This window comes from Manacus vitellinus, unplaced genomic scaffold, assembly GCF_001715985.3.
Source record: "Manacus vitellinus isolate BGI_N305 unplaced genomic scaffold, ASM171598v3 scaffold_6_pilon, whole genome shotgun sequence".
In the NCBI taxonomy this organism is placed as follows: Eukaryota; Metazoa; Chordata; class Aves; order Passeriformes; family Pipridae; genus Manacus; species Manacus vitellinus.
In genome coordinates this window covers 19,772,897-19,791,054 of record NW_021940750.1, presented here as the reverse complement: position 1 = coordinate 19,791,054, position 18,158 = coordinate 19,772,897, and the positions used below count along the sequence as shown (strand labels likewise).

The window sequence follows — 18,158 nt, the reverse complement described above, 5'->3', positions numbered from 1 at the left end:
CCTGGTAGACCAGACAGTGAGGGCTTAAAGAGGTGAGCTCTGAAAGCCAGCACAGAGGGAAGGAGGCCAAGTGTACACACATTCAGGATGGAACAAAAAGTAGCGTGAACACTGGTGTCTGCTAACAGCCCAAAGCAGAGGCTGCCGTGCTCAGTTTTGCAACTCAAAGCCGCTCAAAGGCTGAAGGACAAGCTTGCAATGGCAGCAGTCTAGTTCTGGCCCTCCTCTCCCAGCACTCCCTCACACTGTACACTTATCTCGGATAGTAAGGAATTACTGGCACCAGTGAAACTTCTCTATGGCTAGCTGGTTCCAGCTCCTGCTTGCTATCAGCAGTAACACCTTGCTGGTTGAGCCTGGCTCTTGGGAAGCAGCAGGAATGCTTGTCCACCAGAGGGAAGCAGAGTCTGGGAGAAACTCATCTGCACCAGCAAAGGTAGGGACACACCTTAAAGGCTGTGACAAAATGGGAGGACTAAGCAGGGAATGACCACTGATGCCACAAGCAGGCCAGAGGGCAGGAGCAGCTGAGCCTGGGGCTTTTCCTCTCCAGGGCCGCCTGCACTGTCCGAACTGTCCAGCTACAGGCTTGTACCCTTGTCCACCAGCCTCCTAGTCCTGTGATTCAGGGGAGGTTCAGGATGAAGGACCCTGTGGCTAAAGTCACGGCATGGCTTCCTGCAACTCAGTGCCATGGGTGTCACCCAGGAGGGTCAAAAGAAAGGAAGCTTCAAGCATGACCCTCTACAGTGAGCCCTGACAGGGCTGGTTAAATAAAGCAGTTTGCTAGGCTGCCTCATTTTAAAAGCTTGACTGTACATTCACTCCTTAGTTAGTTCAAAGGCCTCATTTATTGCAGCTCCAGGCAGAATACAGGCATTGCCCTTCCCCCGGCTCACAGGCCCTCCATATCCTAAACCAGCAAGGAGGGCTTGGAGCTAGCAGCATTTTTAAATCAGAACCTTCTCTTTCACTCATTTGCAAGAACAACTAGACCCTTTGCCCTTCCAGAAAAGGGAAGGGGTTTTTCCTCTCCTTCTAACCTTCTACCTCAGCTAGGGTCAGGGAGAAGAAAGCTGACTCCACACACTGTTTTATCCCTAGCTGCCAAGAAAACGCAGGCACAAACTGCTCTCCCTTTTGTCAGCCTACCAGCTGTGAGTGCTATCGTTTTCTATTAGAAGGGGCTGCCCTCTTCACCCATAGCTGGGAAGGGCAACCCATTCTCTGAAGTTGATGTCAGAGCTGGGAAAACCCTGCCATGATCCGGGAATGATTTTGTATTGTTCCAATAAGGACAGTTCCTTGGGGAAACACTCAGCACCACAGCCAGCTTCTGCTTTACAGTTCTTTGAGCTCCTTTGAGGCTTTGAGCCTCCTTTCTCCTGCAACTCCCAACAGCCTTTTCCCCATGTGCATGATTTACAACTCTCCCCTGTTGTAGCAGTGAAAACCCAACCTGGCTCCACACCTGTACTTTATGAGCCTGTCTCAGGTCTCCCTCTTGGCCATCATGCCCCTTAGCAAACAGTGGGAATTCCTCACCATATGTAACAATTCTGTTGCTAGACCAAGAAAAGGATGATTTCCAGCCCTGAAAACGTCATCTTTGCCGGGAAGAGCCAATTCTTTGGCAGGGAGTTAAAGGACAGTAGAGTTCACAGGCAGAGAAGCCTCAATTTAGTACCACCACTGGTGGGCCCAGCTCCCATTGCCTTTTTCCTCTCACCACCAGGTAACAGGCTTCTTACACTGCACAAGGGATGCTGCTGATTACTGAGTCCTTGCCCAGGAGCCGCTCCCTCAAACACACCCCACCTTGCAGTCATTGCCCACTTTTATTTCATTTAAAATCCGCTGTGTTAAATATTTTAGTTACAAGTTCTGTGTAGGGGGTAAGAGTAATAGACTCTGCAGGCACTAGCAACCCCCTCACCCCTCAATACATGTGTGCGCTATCAGATTAAGGACTGACCCCTCCCCCCAAAACCAGCACCCATGGGCTGGGATATACATTACAGTGAAAGGCCTGGCCCCCCCAGCTGTGTCTGCTGGAAGCAGGCCAAGCCCCTGCACGCAGGAAGCCAGCAGTCAGATCCACCACCAGTGAGCTGTGATTCAAGGAGAGTTGCTGGGGGCTCGTTCTCACCCCCATGTCAGGCCTGTAATGGTGAAAGGGTTGTCCCCGGGAACACTGCTACCTCCACAGAGGTCACGGGCGCTGCCCACCTGGACACGAACATTCACGCCACAGTGACCAGGCTGGTGAGAGACAAACAATCTCCAAGGGAAAGCAGGGGAGCTGCTGCCACCACGTTACTGTCTGTGGAGGGAGTGTAACTAGGGCGCTGCCAGAAGCATGACGCCTACCTCAAGCCCTGCTCTGGTCAAAACCTCTGCTGCAAGGAGCCTGGGGGTCCCCCAGACTGCCCTTGCAAGGCAGGTGAGTGTGAAATATTTTCAAGCAAAAAATGGACAGGACAGTAGCCTTTCCTTTCCTCTCCCTCCCAGGAACCTTAGTGCTAGGCAATAAAGCTGAACCCGTCATGGAGGGGCGGGGAAAGTACCCTAGCACGGTAGCAGCAAGCAGTTTCCAGTGGTATTGGACAAGCTAGAGGTGAGATTTTGGTGCTGTGAGGGAGAGGATGCTGTACAGATATCTCTGGAAAGGCAGTGCCATTCAGTGGTTGGCCCACTGCATGGCAGTTCTTGAGAGATACTAAACCTTCATTAAACAGAATAGGAAAGGAGGTAGGAGCTATCCCTGTAATTCCCTCTGGGACAGCTCTAATCACAGCGGAGGGAGAGAGACTGGAATGACCCTTGCCAGTTCCTGAATGCCCTGCATTGTCCCTGCTGGTGCTGTGGCCTGTCCTGGGTGGGTTGTGTGGGGGTGTGACTGCTCTACAGGTCGAGCAGCAGCACGCGGGGATCCTCCACCGCTGCCTTGATCTTGCGCAGGAAGGTCACTGCCTCTCTGCCGTCGATCAGCCGGTGATCGTACGTCAGCGCCACATACATCATAGGCCGCACCTCGATCTGAGAGGCAGGAATAAGACAAGGATTAATGAGCTCAGCCCTACTGCCTGCATGATCCCCTCCTGTGAATTCAGGGAAGACCCCAAATCCAGGGCTCAAGCCCTCCTGGATTTGTACTGCCTGGCAGGATTACCTAGCCACTCAGCCAGGCTTGGTCCAGGCCACACACAAGACTAGGTCCCTTTGTGGAGCTGTTCCCTATCACAAAGGCTACAACCTCCTCCTCTCTGCACCTAACCAGATTATGTCCAGTTCCACCCCTCATAGATAGGACAAGGCCCCCTGCACACCTAAGGCAAGTACAAGGGACAGCAGAGCTGCCCTACACCCATTAGTCTCTGCTTCTCCTTCACAGTAAAGCCTTTTAGAAGTTGACAACAATCCCTTAGAAAATATGGACTATGGTCCTCAACTCACTGAGCCCTTCCCTCTGTTCACTAAAACCTGCAGTGCAGGTCCACCTACCTTGCCTCCCACAGCCACAGGCCTGTCAAAGATGGCATGCATGCCTAAGATGGCAGACTGGGGTGGGTTAATGATAGGTGTCCCAAAGAGTGACCCAAAAACCCCTCCATTGCTGATTGTGAAAGTGCCACCGTCCATGTCTTCAATGGCCAGTTCATTCTTCCGTGCCTAGAAGAAAAAGTGAAGTCTTAGAAAGCCACAAAGATCACAGAGAGCAAAGGAAAGGGTTTAGACGTTCACTCTCTCCATAAATACTGATTGCAAGAGCTTTGCTTATCGATCTATTCAGCTGAAACCCAGCACAAATTAGTTGAAAATGCATCTGTCTTTAGAGCTGAACATTTAGTGGCTTTAGGGAAGGATTCTCTCGCCTTTTCTTCTAAGTCCTGTTTTTGCAGGAAACAAGACACAGGGACTTCTATCCCAGGGCAGTTAAGCCTCGGCCTCTAAAGACAAAGGTGAAGACACACCATGCCACTAATGAATAGTTTGTGGTCTTCTGAAAGGACAACAAGTAGATAGGGCTGTCCTGGAAAGCACAGGCACAGCTACAGATGTAACTGGATCACTCCCCACAGCACAACTCAGTATGTTAGAGGTCCAAGATGACAACACAGAGAGACCAAATCAATTCATGCCTATCCAGCACTCCCAATTCCTCCCATGCCTCCCAACCCTCTTCAGGAAAACCTCCAACTTTCCTTACCTTCTCCCCCAGCTCGTGGATAGCGCGCTCTATGTCAGCAAAGTTCATGTTTTCTACATTCCTAACCACAGGGACCACCAGACCCTGTGGAGAACCAAAGTGCATGAATAGCAAATTCACTGCAGCGACACACAGATAGCTATTATGGGGCAGGAGCCTGGCTGCAGACCCATAGAGTTCCTGCCTTACCCTCAGTGCACAGCAGGTGGTGGGAAGAGCTGCCTTGCACCCTGGCAGCCTGACGGGAAACCTGGCATGACACACACCAAGGGCTGACACCATAAAGGATATCTTTGTCTTCATTAGCCTGTCTCATAAAATCAACTAGGTCTGTCTGGATCCAGCTCCACATTCATAAAAGCAGGTGAGGCACTGGACAGATTTCAGCTGCCACCTCTTTTCTCTGTGAGAAGAGTGGAGTCCCTTTATGTTGGGCCTCCCCTAGACTTTGGGAGCAGTGACAGAACTTCAGTCCTGGTCCAAACTCTGCCTCACAACAGAATCTTCTAATCAAGAAGGTAATTCACTAATTAACATCTGTATCTCCATTCCATACTCTCCCTGGAGAGGAACATTTCTGTGCAACAGCACAGCAGTGTTAGCCAAAGGACGTGACATGCAAAGCTTTTACTATCTATGCTATACCCTCATGGATCCATGACAAAAAAGGGTTTCCCTAACTTAGCCCTACTCATTAACAACTGAGATCTGTATTGACCCTGTTACCACATCTCCTAGTAAGGAGGCAGAACACTCTTGGTCCACCATCTTCTCTCAAAAGCTATCTCAGCAGTCCACAATGTATTAGATGTCTCATCTACGCAATCAGTGTCATCACTTAATTTCTGCTGCAGCACAGTGCAAAGCTGAGTTGGCTCAAAGTATCTGACAATCCCAGACCGAAGGCTGCAGGAAGCAGAGACAAAGCAACCAAGGTACCTACCCGAGGAGTTGCTACAGCAACACTGATGTCCACATAGTCCCTGTACACAATCTCTTTGGTCGTGTCATCAATCACTAGAAAGAGAAAAAAGTTGGGCTACACATGCAGTATCCAAGATCAAGGGTTCAACAGGCCAGAAGCAGCCACAAAATCATAACAACTTGCTCATGCCTAGCTTAAATGTAATTCCAGAGAAGAATAAGCCCTTCCTGCACCTGTGGGAGAAGCATCAGGATAGACAGAGGAAACCCAGTCCACATAGGTCAGCCCTCAGTTATTTTCCCTTGGTTATTCCGCTCCTCTAGATTTCAGCAAGCGCCTCTGACACTCCCCAGGAACTGCATTGTGCCTACAGCAGCTACATGTACACCAACCAGCAGGCTCTGCCCTCTGTGGGCTGCGTACGCATGGCCCCAGTCCTGCTCCTGGCCACCCCTTCCTTGCCAAGAGCCCCCCTTGGCAAGCTGTCCTCTATCTACTTAAAATCAGCTGCAGCACGCAGGACTGTCTCCCTTTTTCCTGTGTGTTTGACTTGCTTGTCCAAGCTATTAGTCCTGCCATGGACCTGGCCATCTGCTTTCCCCAACTCCGTCACATTCACTGGTGAAACATGCAACTCACCAGCAAGGGTCACCACTCACCTGCATTCACAACAGGCTGGTCCTGCAGAGCAAAAGCTGCAGCTTTCACAAAAGCTGACATGAAACCTAGCTTCAGGTTGTGCTTTTTCAGGAAGGTATCCTTGTGTACAGCTCTCATCTCCCGGATGTTGCTGCAAAATGCGTGATAATGTTGGTAAGCAGGGAGTCCAAGAAAACACTGTTCCCTCTGTAATAGATTTCAGTGCCAGCCCCAGGGACTGCAAACCTGCACCAAGTGGGAAACCACCACTGCTGGAAAACCCTTCAAATGTCATAGGTACTGAACATGGCTCTAAAGCTCCTGCCAAAGGATCAACATGACAAGGTTAACCTGCATGGCTCACACTGCCAAGCACAGAAACATGATGGGGCATGGCACATTTCCTTCTTAGGCTTGATGTTGCCACTGATTCTCCAGGTAGGAGTGCTCGTACCCATGCGGCATCACAGACAGCAACTGCAGGTGTGGCTGGGCTGACACAGAAGGGTGAAAAAACAGGAAATGCCAAAAGCAAAAAAGATGCACAAAGGAAAAGACCTCAATCACTCTGCAAGTCCAGTACCATCCAGCACAACACCACTTCTGTATCTAACTCTCTGAGTTGACTCTGGGAGTTGAGTGAATATGAAAGAAATCTTCCCTGGTGCTATGGTAGTAGGTGCCAGCCCAATCACAGCTCTCAATCAGACTAATCACGTTTTCCCACTGTGTCTATTTATCAAAATTGAGGCCATTTACAAAAAGTCAACCAAGCTGTGGCTACAAGCTCTGCCTATTCCAGGCTAACACCAGACGCTGTGGAATTGCATGGTCCATCCCTCCTCTCTTCAGACACCTTGAGTCTTTGAAGAGACAGTTTCAGCAAGGAGCATGGTTCTCCATGGTTCAGTGTTTGTTTTCCTGCGCCTAACCTTGTTTAGAGCTAGGATTACTGCCCAAAGACATTAGTGCCTCCCAAGACACAACTGCATGACTGCAGCAATGAGGAGGTGATTTGCTATGAAACTGTCTCATTATGGCCTCCTCCTTTCAGACACTGACTCCCATGGGAAGTAGGAGGCCCCAGCACAGGTCCTCACAAGTCAGCCTCCCAGCAATCTATCCAAACTAGATTATGAGATGCAATGAGAGCCCTATGCTGGCGTAAAGCGACACCTCAATGAGCCTCTGAGAGGAGATAAAGCTGCAGCACTTCCCTCTAATCAAGACTATTTTGCCAGCCTTATTGTTCTGAGACCCAAATATTTACATGTTTTGTCTTAAGGAGCAGAATAGGATTACACAAGGCAATTTGATTTGGGCACAATTTCCCCTTAATGCACTGTAACACAAGCTGCCCACCCTCCAAAGCCATTAGTGCGTTCAGTCCACGCAAGCACTTGAGTCAGGAGACCCCCACCTGCTTGGAGGGGATGGGGAAGCATGCTAGTTTGTCTTGGGAAAGCTGTACCATCTCACAGCAGAGACCTCGGACCTATGCAATGCTCACCCAAAAGGCTGATGAACCCTGGAGAACCACCTCACTGGGAATTAAATACCTCCAAAAGCAATAACCTGGTGGGGTGGCAGAAAGCAGATGCTACATCTTGCTGTCTTCTAACAGCCATTATACTAGTCCCTCCTGGTCTTCTGCTTAACATTTACCAGTGCCCCACCAACAAGCACACAGAAGAGGAAGCAGACTACCCCTTTTACAAGCAGCAGATGACTCCTGAGGAATAATAGGAAGATAAGTACTCCTCATACTGCAACACTAACATGGCCCCAAAGAAGCTGTGCAGACTGTGGTACACACCCGGGAGAGAGGTCCCAAAAGACATGTTGCCAATCTCTCCAAAGAGAATCAGCAAGGTTTTCACTGCCTTCATCTGTTTCTACTCATAAAGGGAAAAAAAGGTCTGCTCCTCACCTCATATCGATCTCATTGAAAGTGGTCAGCATGGCACAAGTATTCTGAGCCTCTTTCAGCCGCTGAGCAATACGCTGGCGCATCCTATTCATTTTCACCTGAAAATTAAAAAGGTATAAGCAGAAGCTGCCTCAAGTTCATCCAAGGGGCAAAATACACAAGAAACTCAAAAGGTCCTTCCCTTGCCATCTAGCTGACTATTAATAGATGCCTAGGACCAAGGTTTTCACTCCAGGTCTCCCTGAGGAGCACGATGGGCTGAGGAGTTGATTTCACTGCTCAGGTCAACACACAGTTCACTTGAAAAGCAGTGCTGAAATGCATCACTGTATTCTGTGTTCCTTGGGACCTCCAAGCATGCCTAGCTTTTCAGCATATGGCTAATGTGAGAAGAGCAAGACTGCTAAAAAGCAGGTTGCTCAGCCATGTTCTCTTAAGAATGCACAAGGCAGCTGCAGCAGCCTCAGCCCTTTGCTGAGGGCTTGTGGACAGACCAAGCAGATCACATCAAGTCCTTCTGTCCTCAGTCAGCAGAGCTCAAGACAAGACTTTTGCCTAGAAAAGACCTGTGTTGGATTGGTCCTGGCTCTTCCTCCACCCCACCTGTTCCTCATGCAGAGAATTTCCCCATCTGTCACACTCAGTGTGTGTACAGGTAGATATGAACACATCCGGAAAGCTCAAGGCTTATGCCAGAACAGATTATCACCCAGCAACAGAAGCGCTGGCAAGATCCCATTCCCACAGCTTACCCTATGCTCTGATCTGACACCTTTGGTGGGCGCTGCCTCCCCAGGAGGGGCTGCTGCTGGGGCTGCAGCCGGCTTCACCGCAGACACTGAGGGGAAAAAAAACATCAGTCATAAAGGGAAGTCATGTAGAAAAGCTCTGAGGTAGAAAGCACGTTCGAGCTCCTTGCTTAAGCAACGCAGCGCAGGAGCAGCCTTGCACGGGGCTTGGACAGTTCCATGAGCATAGCTGAGCTCTCCATACTGGAGCATGCAGGGGAATAATGCAGGAGGCCTTCGCCATAAATACCAGACTGTTTGCAGTCTTTAATCTTACATGCTCTCCACAAAGAAGAGAGGTTTGAGAACAGGAACGATCAGCTGTTGCCTCACCTGGTTTGCTGTCAATGGGCTGAGTTGACACAGGCGGCACTGGTGGCATTGTTGTGGGAATTGGTGCTGCAGGAGGGGGAGGGGGAGGAGGAGCTGCAGCTACAGGTTCAGGGGCTGAAGGAGGAGGAGGGGCTGCTGCTGGTTTAGCCTTGGCAGGAGCAGCTGAAAGACAAGGAAGAACCATGGTAAATGCAACAGCTTCCAGTGCCAGGGATCTGAGAGTCCAACCAACCTGACAAAAGTTAACCCTCCAGCAGAACCAATCTGATAAAAGTTAACCCTCCAGCAGAGTGCCTTTATGTTCTCAGCACTACTGAACTGACAAGAGTCACCACAAGAGAAACTCATGGTGAAAGAGTTTCACGCATCAACACCCTTGATCTCCTCACTGTCCAGGAGATTGGATGCTACAAAGAAGAGGGCAGAGAAGGGAGTTTTATTAGGGGAATTCTCAGCTAGTTTTAGCTTAGAGCTCAGTCTCCTCCTGAGGGAACAGAAGTTCCCCCCTCAGAAGAATAAAATTATGCTTTTCTAATGGACAACAGAATAGGAGAATTTTCTTCCAGCTACAGAGGCAGACAGAGGAATTATTTAACCTCTCTCAGGATCCCTCTAAATGCTTTCCTTTCATCTTCAGAAAAAGATTGGTGGAAACAGGAAGGCCTGTGCAAGTTACACATGCCTGACTTACCTCCAGTTTTCCTGAGTTTGAACAGAGGTGTCCCTCCTTCCACTTTGCCACCATCGGGTACCAGAAGGGCTTCAATCACACCAGCTGCTGGGGCTGGAACTTGCACTGATGTCTGAAAAAAGAAAAATCAGTGAAATTCCCCCAAACATTGGATGGACAACAAGTGCCCAAGAGAAGATGCCAATATCTGCAGATACGCATTCTAACTCGGCACAGAGAGCAGCTATGTCTCACACCATTTGCACCAGTTTTCACACTCTCCGCCAAGATTTTGTGCCAATGAAGTTTCAGGAGATGCTGGCAGTGCAACATATAGCCTGATCTCCAGGGTAAAGTCAAGAACTGACCTGCTGCCAGAATCTTCCTGACAGCAACACTGAAAGCAGAACTTGGCAGAGAATTTAGCAAGAACTTCAAAGCTTAACAGTCCTTTAAGGGGTGGGTAAATTTAAAGCCTAAATTTAAAACAATTTGAAGACAACCTATGGCTTGCAGATTTCTTCTTTGTTTAAGCACAAACAGGTTTCAAAGCTTAGAGCACTCTTGGAATTGGAAGGAGAAGTGGAAATGCACCTCCAACAAACATCAGCACCACTGATAATTAATCAAATGTATGAGTAAGGAAGAATTATTAAAGAATTCTCACTCAAGGAACAGCCAGTTCTCATAGTTGATGAGAAAAGCTTTTCTCCATAAAGGGAGCAGGAGACACAGTCAGGGCCTGCAGGCTGTAGGAGCTCTTAGCAGGAGAGGAACCGTACAGGGTATCTGCTACAGAACTAGAAAAAGTTTTGGTCCAGAAAACTCCTACCTTGTCTGTTTCAATCTCACACACCACTTCATCTTCCGCCACTGTGTCTCCAACAGCTGAATAATAGATATGAAGACCACTGTGAGGAGGGAGGTGTGCTCTGGCCTCCCCTCTTTACCCACAGCAGTGTCCCACACTAACCCAGAATTTTTTCACCTCAGCTCTCCACAACTTCTAAAGAAAAGACTAGCTCAAACAATCAATCCACTGCACAGATAAGAGTCTGATTCCAGCTTAGACATCTCCCTTCACCCAACATCACCCATGACTAGGAGTGACAAGGCAGTAACTGCAATCCTTATCCCTTAGGAGAACTGCAATTAACTGCCCCATTTGTCACAGACCAAAAGGCACACAGCAGGCTGTCAACCAATGAACTACAATGCATCCCTGAGCTGTCCAATGCAGCAGCAATGGTGCTGAGAATTTCAGGGAAGAGGCAAGTGCTTACCTTTCTCCCACCTGACATCTCCTTCTGTGACTGACTCTGCAAAGGCTGGTGTGTTCACTGTAACCACGTCATCCCCTGTGAGAGAGACAGATAGATCTGAATGCATTCAGAGCTCAAAACTTATGGCATTGCTTCCTTCTTGTCATCACAATTCTGCTAAAGGGGGTAGGTCATCAGACATCAATTGCTGGCCTTCTCTTTGCTTCAACACTGATTAACATTTAAACAGCAGAGAAATTTCCATTTGACTGAAAGTCACACTGTGACAGGAATGCCAGACAAAATCCTTACGGCCCCAGGGACATAAACCCTCTGCTGTCCACGAAGGCAGAACAGCAGTGAGCCATGACCAAGGATGGAAGGTAGCTTCAGCTGTTGTCAAGACAGCAAAAGGTACCAAAAGAAGCATACTGCTAACTCCTGACTTTTTACTTACTACGTACTGCAGTGGTTCTGAAGTACCGGACAGTGAAGACGCTGGAGCTATTTACTCTGCAGGAAGAGAGAAAGGTATGAACACAGAAGTATGTTCCTATGCAGGATGCTAGCACCAAGCTCAAGTAAAGAATTTACATTTGCTTAACTGATGTGAAAGGCTGCTTGTCTGTTCCAACATATTTTTTCTAAGGGACTCCTACTTACTGCTCAAGCTGCAACAATCCAGTAAGAAAGAAAACATCACATCCTACCATCACTAGTGCTCTCAGAAACTCAGTAAGAACTGACACGCATGGAATTTTAATTTAGGCAGACAACTCAACGGAACCCCTGTGGTTTAAACACTGATTAAAGGGTGACCAGACAGCCCACCCTATGTACAAGACTAGTGCAGTTACCATTTTTTTACCTCCAGATTAGGACTGTCATCTCTACAGAAGCTGTTAGATTGCTCAAAGAAAAAAAAAAAAAAGCAAAAGCACCATAAATTGCCTATGGCAACACATCCGAGAGACAGATATTTCTCTCCACCATGTTTCTTCACAGGGAGCTGGAAATTCCAAGCATTCCAAAGCATGATTTTTATATCTACTGACATCACATTTGGAAAGCTGAAACAAACATGCTTTAGCATTTCCTCTAGCACAGGCTACTTCATACAAACAGACCAGTACTTCAGGCTTTTATGCATGTGCTCTTATGATTATTTACTCAAATACATTTTTACAAGACCACCTTAGCAATGCAAACCCTGTCATAGGAACAAGAGCTCTGTAAATGACCCCATTTCTTCTGACAGAAAACCGATCAGAAGACCATCATAGAGCAAATACCTCTAGTCACCAGTTTCCTGATTCCTGTCCCTTCCCTGCCCTTGGTATCCGGTTTCAGACAAAGCTTCTTTTCAGTTCCTGACCTGCAAAACCTAGATTTGGTTAGGGCTATCTCCACGCTCCTAAGATGTGCAAAAGGATTTCATGACAGCCAACCACATTCTGTTTCTCAGCCCCCAAATCTTTTCACAGCTAGAGCAGCCCCAGTCTCTCCACATTACAGCTTTCCTGGGGATACTTACAGAAGCTTCCTGCTGTTTGTGTAAGCCAATCCCTGGCTCCCAGCCACACCTGTGAATGAGAAAGGAGTTACCCCACAGGAAAGTTATCCAGCCCTTAAATGTCCCTGTCAGGTAAAAGAATGCAGAGGACACCAGTGTCCACCCTGAAAGAAGCTTGGGACTAATAGCCATGCAGAGACACCTCGGTGCCATCAAACCTGCCCGGAGCTTGCCAGGAACAGTGGTCTTGTCTTCATCTAGATTTACAGGGATGGGAAAAACAGTTATATCTTGATCTCAAAGCTAATAAGGATAACTTTGAAAAGGGCAAACTAAGCAGCAGCCACCTCACTCAGAAGGAAACCAGGAAACAGTCATGAGGAACACGTCCAGGACTGCTGAGTACAAAGGGCAGGAGCGAAGCAGCCCCCTAAGAGGCACCTCCCAGGAAGCCTCACAGTCGCATGGACAGGTAAGGAGGAAGAAAGAATGAAAACGGTGTAGGGCAGAGTAGCCAGCTACCATCATTCCTCTTCTCTGTCCACCCCCTTTCCAGAGAATTTATTTTCCAAAACTCAAAACAGTACTTGCATAGCTTCTCAGTTTCACATACCCCACTGTCCCCTTCCCACACTGCTCACGTGCCCTGACACTGCAATTTTTATTATGAACTGAACTCCTGTCCTTTGTCTCTTATAGGGCACTGGGCAATTTTCCAGACTGATCTTAAAGAGAGTCAGAGTAGTAACTGGAGAGTATAATTACCTCAATTGCACAATGCCAGAAGGAAGAACCATTTCCCCATTTTTTTTTTTTAAAAAGCAATATGATTTTTACACCATCTCCTACTAAAGAGCTGAACTGAAACTCTAGAAACCAAAAAAGGTAAGCAGATTTAACTGGTTTCTCAAAGTGGAATCAGAAGTGAGTGATGTAATGCTATATAAACACAGTACAGCTAGAAGAAACAGAGCTCTAAGGAAAAACAGTTTAGGCACCAAAGTAGAGTTCACAGGTGAACCAGATTTGATACGTCACAATATTCACCTATCATTTCCAAGGGAGTTTATCAGAGACCTAGGGCTCTGCAACAGCACATGCTTCAAGCACTGCAGTGCTTGAAATACCCTGTGCTGTGCTGTTGGAATCTTCACCAGAGCCAAAGGGATCGGGCAGCATGTACATGATGCAAGGGAGGCACTCAGAAACTTAGCTCATTTCACTGTTTCTTCATTACATGACTGATTGAAATAAACCCCAATAAAACCTATTACCAACCTCCATCATCAGCTCTGTTCTTTCTAGGTAGTTTGTAAATAAAAGCATTAGACTCACCAGAGAGAGAGCATCTTGCCAGAGTACAGTTCCCCTGCAAGAGAGAAAAGGATCTATCAGTGTTACAAGAAGACAGACCCATCCCAGGAGGACTTTGGTTTTTCCATGAGATCTGAATCAGACACAGGACCCACCATTCCCATGCTCCAGTCTGCAGGCATGCTACTTTCCCATAGTGTGCTAGAGAAGGAGATGGTGAGAGTACCTATACCCTTCTCTTTGGTTTGACTCCTTCGAGGGTGCTTTCTGGTGACAGTGATGTTAAATTTGATGCTTTTGGTTTTCAGCTGTGGCTTCAGCTGTTTTGACCTTCTCAGGCACACTTTCCTCTTCAAGAAGGAACAGATTTCTAATAAAATTTGCTATGAATGAAAAGGTCAAGGGTAGCTACTGGATATGACGAAAAAACATCCCATGATGTTTACTCCTACAGTCACAAATGCAGCATCTAGGGTTTTTCAAAATTTGTTCTAAAGTTATAGAGCCTCTGAACTCCAGAAGGCCAGAATTGCTCTCAATGGTAAAATTTCTACCACTATCAGTAAGACAGGAATTCCACCTCCTTTTGATGTTTCACTGCATACCCACATAATCATTGACTGCACTCCTAGCTCACCATAACAGCCCTCAAAAGACATTTCAAAGATATTCCAGTTACTTTCCCTATTGTTATTATACATTTCTCATATCAAACCTCAATGTCTGGAGAACCTAAGAACTCATTAAAAGCAACAGGAAAATATCACAGTGACTAAAATGCAGTTGACTGGTTTAGAACAAGTCAGATACTCAAGAGCTCAAAGCACCCTTATCCTCCAGCTAAGGAAAGAGGAAAAAGTCAGATTTCCTTCACACCTTCAATATCTGAAGTCTGCATATAAGCCCTGATTTCAGCTTCAGCAGAGCAAGCAGGACAGGATATAACTGATCTTACATATCAGAATAATTTGGGGAGCTGGGTGGTAAGACAACATAGAGACTTAAGCTTGGCACACCATCTACAGGACTGAGTGCTGTAGCATAAAAAAATATATTTAGTGTATAGTTCATATCAAAACTACTAACAGGCCTGGAATTGACCCATTGGCAGTTTAATTATCCAAGCTTATCAATGGATTTGGTTTCTTGGATATTCACACAGAGTCAACTCAGTGATAGATGGGCATTTCAAAAGGGTTATGATTAGCTGTGCCAAGGATGCAGGCAACCAGGCCGACTTGTTCCTAAGGTCCAGCACAGCACCATGCAGCTACTCTGCCTTCTGGTCCACTGCAGAGACCAATGATCCTGGAACAACGGTCCTGCAAAATCAGCTTCTGTCAGGGCTCACTGGAGCCCCTGCCCCAAGTCTACCTGGGGAGGGAAAGCAAGAAGCACCGTACAGACTTTGCAGAGTCATCTTGAATGCTACGATGCTTAATCTTGGTGCAGCACTGGCCCCTGCTAACTCAGATCTGGTTTGTGTAGAGCCAGGCCTAAGCCAAGATCAGTAAGACAAACTTCAACTGAACTCCACTGGGTCAGCTATCTAAAGCGCCACAATCCTCAGCACATATGGTAGTTCCTGTGTTGATCAAATTCTTCCCACTTTCCGGAGTGTCCCAAATAGAATACCATGTGACCTAAGTTCCCCTCTGCCCACTAATGTTTTCTGGGTGCTTTATTAAAAAAGTGGTTAAGGGCATTCCTAGCATGCTAAAAAAATAAATTGTTAAGAAAGGAACAGCCTCAGAATAAAGCAAAACCAGACAATTTTATTTGCTCAGGACCAGTTTACTGTGAAGTTAAAACAAAAAAAAAAGTTCAGAAGGACTGTCCTAAAAACAAATCACTGTGAGAAAACACATCTGCAGCTCTCTTCCCAAGGCGCCAAGTCTGTGTTTCACAACTGTCGCAAAACGAAGGAAAAAAATCGGTTCCACTCTATCCTTCTATTTTCTAGGTTAAGAAATGAGGGAAAGAGCTTAATGTGAGGAGGAAACCACTAATGAAAAACCCTGAGATTTCTCTGGCTTGCATTCTGCCTAACTGCCGTGTGCCTGCCTTTTAACTATGGTACCTCAGAGATGACATGCAGCTCCAGGAGATGCCTGATAGAGCTGTTCCTCTTCCCTTTTTCCATGAAGGAATCACTGTGATTGCATCTGTTCTGGTATCACCTGGCTAAATCTGCCTGCTATTGGAGCTTTTCAGTGAAAATGGGAACATTTTGGTTTTGCTACCTGGCATTAGCACTTTGGGTCATTTTAAAAAGACAGCCTTCGCTTGAAGAAAGAAATCTTACTCTAATTAGCTAGTGACTCATGTATCAAGTGATTAATTTTTCCCCCTCGTTTCACAAGACTTCTCAGAATTGTTTTTACAACTGCTATTATGCCAAAGTGACCTTGGTACACATCGTCCCAGGCCACACCTTTCAAGGAGCCATCACCTTCCAGTAGGTCACTACACACTGAAATAAATTATGGAATACATCAGCTAAAGCAACAGCCTGTATACCAACAGTGAGATCAGGGACCAGTTCAGGTAAGAACTTTGATGAACAGGACAGTGCAGCTCATTTCAACAGAGGCAAAACAGAAGCCCAGTGCTGGGCAGCTCCAACAACAGGCAGAGCATCAATCACTTCTCCAGCCATGGCTTTTTCAGAGCAAAGCAAATGCAGGTTCAACAAGGATGAGCACAAACCACTGCTGCACACGAAAACCCCACTGCAAAGCCTTCATGCATATCAACACTATTATATATAGCATGGGGGGCAGATGTCAAGGTGGGATGGAGATAACAATGCTAAGTGGTGAAGGATACTGTTACTAAGACAACAGGCTGAGAACTCCTCCAGCAGAGAGGAGGATCAAACAGGGAAGAAAAAGTTCTTTACAAACACCTTTCCAGATAAACAGGACTTGATTATCAAAGCACCAAATGCAGCTCCTGATCAAACCATTCTTTTTCAGACTAGCTCTTTTCTGGACTTTTTCAGGTCATCCTTCAACGGCTGCCTGCCCCTGCCCTGACTCTTACATGCTACAGGCTATGGATGCACATTCATGATTTCTACTTGATATATGAATTCAGGACCTTTTTCTCTTTTACCAACCGTCAACCCTTCCTCACCCTCACTGACTCTACTCTTCTCCCATTCAACCCTCCGTTCCTGAATTTTCTACATGTCTACTGTTCTCACTTTTGCCATCAGAAGTTTGCCAAGTTCTGGCATTTCTTTCCGTTTCTCCAAAGAGCTTGTATTATCCCTGTCTCAAAACTTACTTCCCATATCACTGCTCAAATGGAAACCAAACTACTACCACTCAACTCTTCCAGTACAACTAACAGGTTAACTAAAAGTATCTCACTTTCCTAGCACTCGGCTAAAACCTCCCAATTTACCGCTTAGTTCTGTTTTGAATAGTCCATCTGACTTCTCCCCTTTTCTGTATAATTGCACAGCACCACTGAGAGCCGACAAAGTGCAAATATTGCTAAAATGTCACTTAAGTTAGCTTGTTTTAAACTGCACTATAATCAATTTGTATCTACATCTATGTATAACAAACTATACTATACAGTTAGCTATAAGTTGTTTATAGTGCAGTTTTACATGTTTATAAACACAGATCTATTTGTCAAGCCCAAAGACAAGCATTTACCACAGAGCAACCCTATGGGGAAGCATAACATAGTTAATCAGCTGTCAACACTTGCTCGCCTACATTTATACAATGGCTAAAATCAAGTCCCATGCTCTAAGGCTCCAGCTGGTCACCTGGAAGAGAAGTGGTATTTTTCCTCCTGTAGGTGTGCACGTACATGTGTGCACAAAAGGCTGTGCATGTTTGCTATTTAAACGGAAGATGTGTCCAGGAGTCATCGAACAGCAGGACCCAGCTGGCCAAGGGCAGCCCCAGGGTTAAGCTGCCATCGGGCTCTGCCACCCGCGGTGTCGCCAGTGCAGGTCACCGCCGTTTGCCACGGTTCAGTGGCTGCTCTGAAGGCCGAGCACAGAAATCATAAACCAAACCAGACACCGGTTCGTTGCCGCTCCTGCCCCGGGCGGACCCCGCCGGGGGGTCTGTGCCAGCGCAGGCCAGGGGCTGCCAACAGCGGGGGCCCCAGACGCTGCAGCGCCGGCGGGCGAGGGCGGCGGCGATCGGAGGCCCTGCCCGGTGCCGCCGCCCTTCCCCCAGGGGCCTGGCGGCCGGGGCGGGGCGGTGTCGGGGCAGAGGGCACCCGCTGAGAAGGGACAGTGGCGCCACCGCAGGCCGTTGCAAGAGCAGCCCTGCCGCCCCTCCCCGTGCCCCGCCGGGCCGTGCCCCGAGCGGCGGCGCCGGGCAGCAGGGGACGCGTCCCGGTGTCCTTGGCGCCGCCGACCTCGCCCGCCAGCCGCCGCCGCCTCCCTCGCTGCTCCGCTCCCCGAGGCGCTGCCGCGGGCCGTACCTGTCGCAGGGCGCGCAGCGAGCGGCCAGCGCGCGGCCGAGGAGCGGACCGCCAGAGCGGCACCATCGCGGCGGCGGCGGCAGCAGGGGAGGGCCGCAGGGCGGACACCGGAACCA

At 47.8% G+C, this 18,158-nt stretch overlaps 1 protein-coding gene across 2 annotated transcripts; it reads right to left on the bottom strand.

Annotated features, from left to right (window-relative positions):
- Positions 1-831: 831 nt before the first annotated feature.
- Positions 832-18,130, bottom strand: DLST (dihydrolipoamide S-succinyltransferase). 2 transcript variants are annotated; one of them, XM_029964122.1, is made up of 15 exons: positions 17,372-17,476; positions 13,606-13,639; positions 12,292-12,340; positions 11,215-11,270; positions 10,779-10,853; positions 10,328-10,383; positions 9,517-9,628; positions 8,826-8,987; positions 8,457-8,542; positions 7,705-7,802; positions 5,795-5,925; positions 5,154-5,227; positions 4,211-4,294; positions 3,505-3,672; positions 832-3,039 (listed from the first exon to the last, which is right to left on the bottom strand). In XM_029964122.1, the coding sequence occupies exons 1-15, from the start codon at positions 17,474-17,476 to the stop codon at positions 2,905-2,907; spliced, it is 1,425 nt and encodes a 474-aa protein (XP_029819982.1). In that variant the 3' UTR covers positions 832-2,904. The 2 variants fall into 2 exon arrangements, with proteins under 2 accessions (XP_029819982.1, XP_017938122.2); XM_018082633.2 differs by lacking the exon at positions 17,372-17,476 and adding an exon at positions 18,043-18,130 and having other exon boundaries at positions 2,847-3,039.
- Between the last annotated feature and the right edge of the window lie 28 nt (positions 18,131-18,158).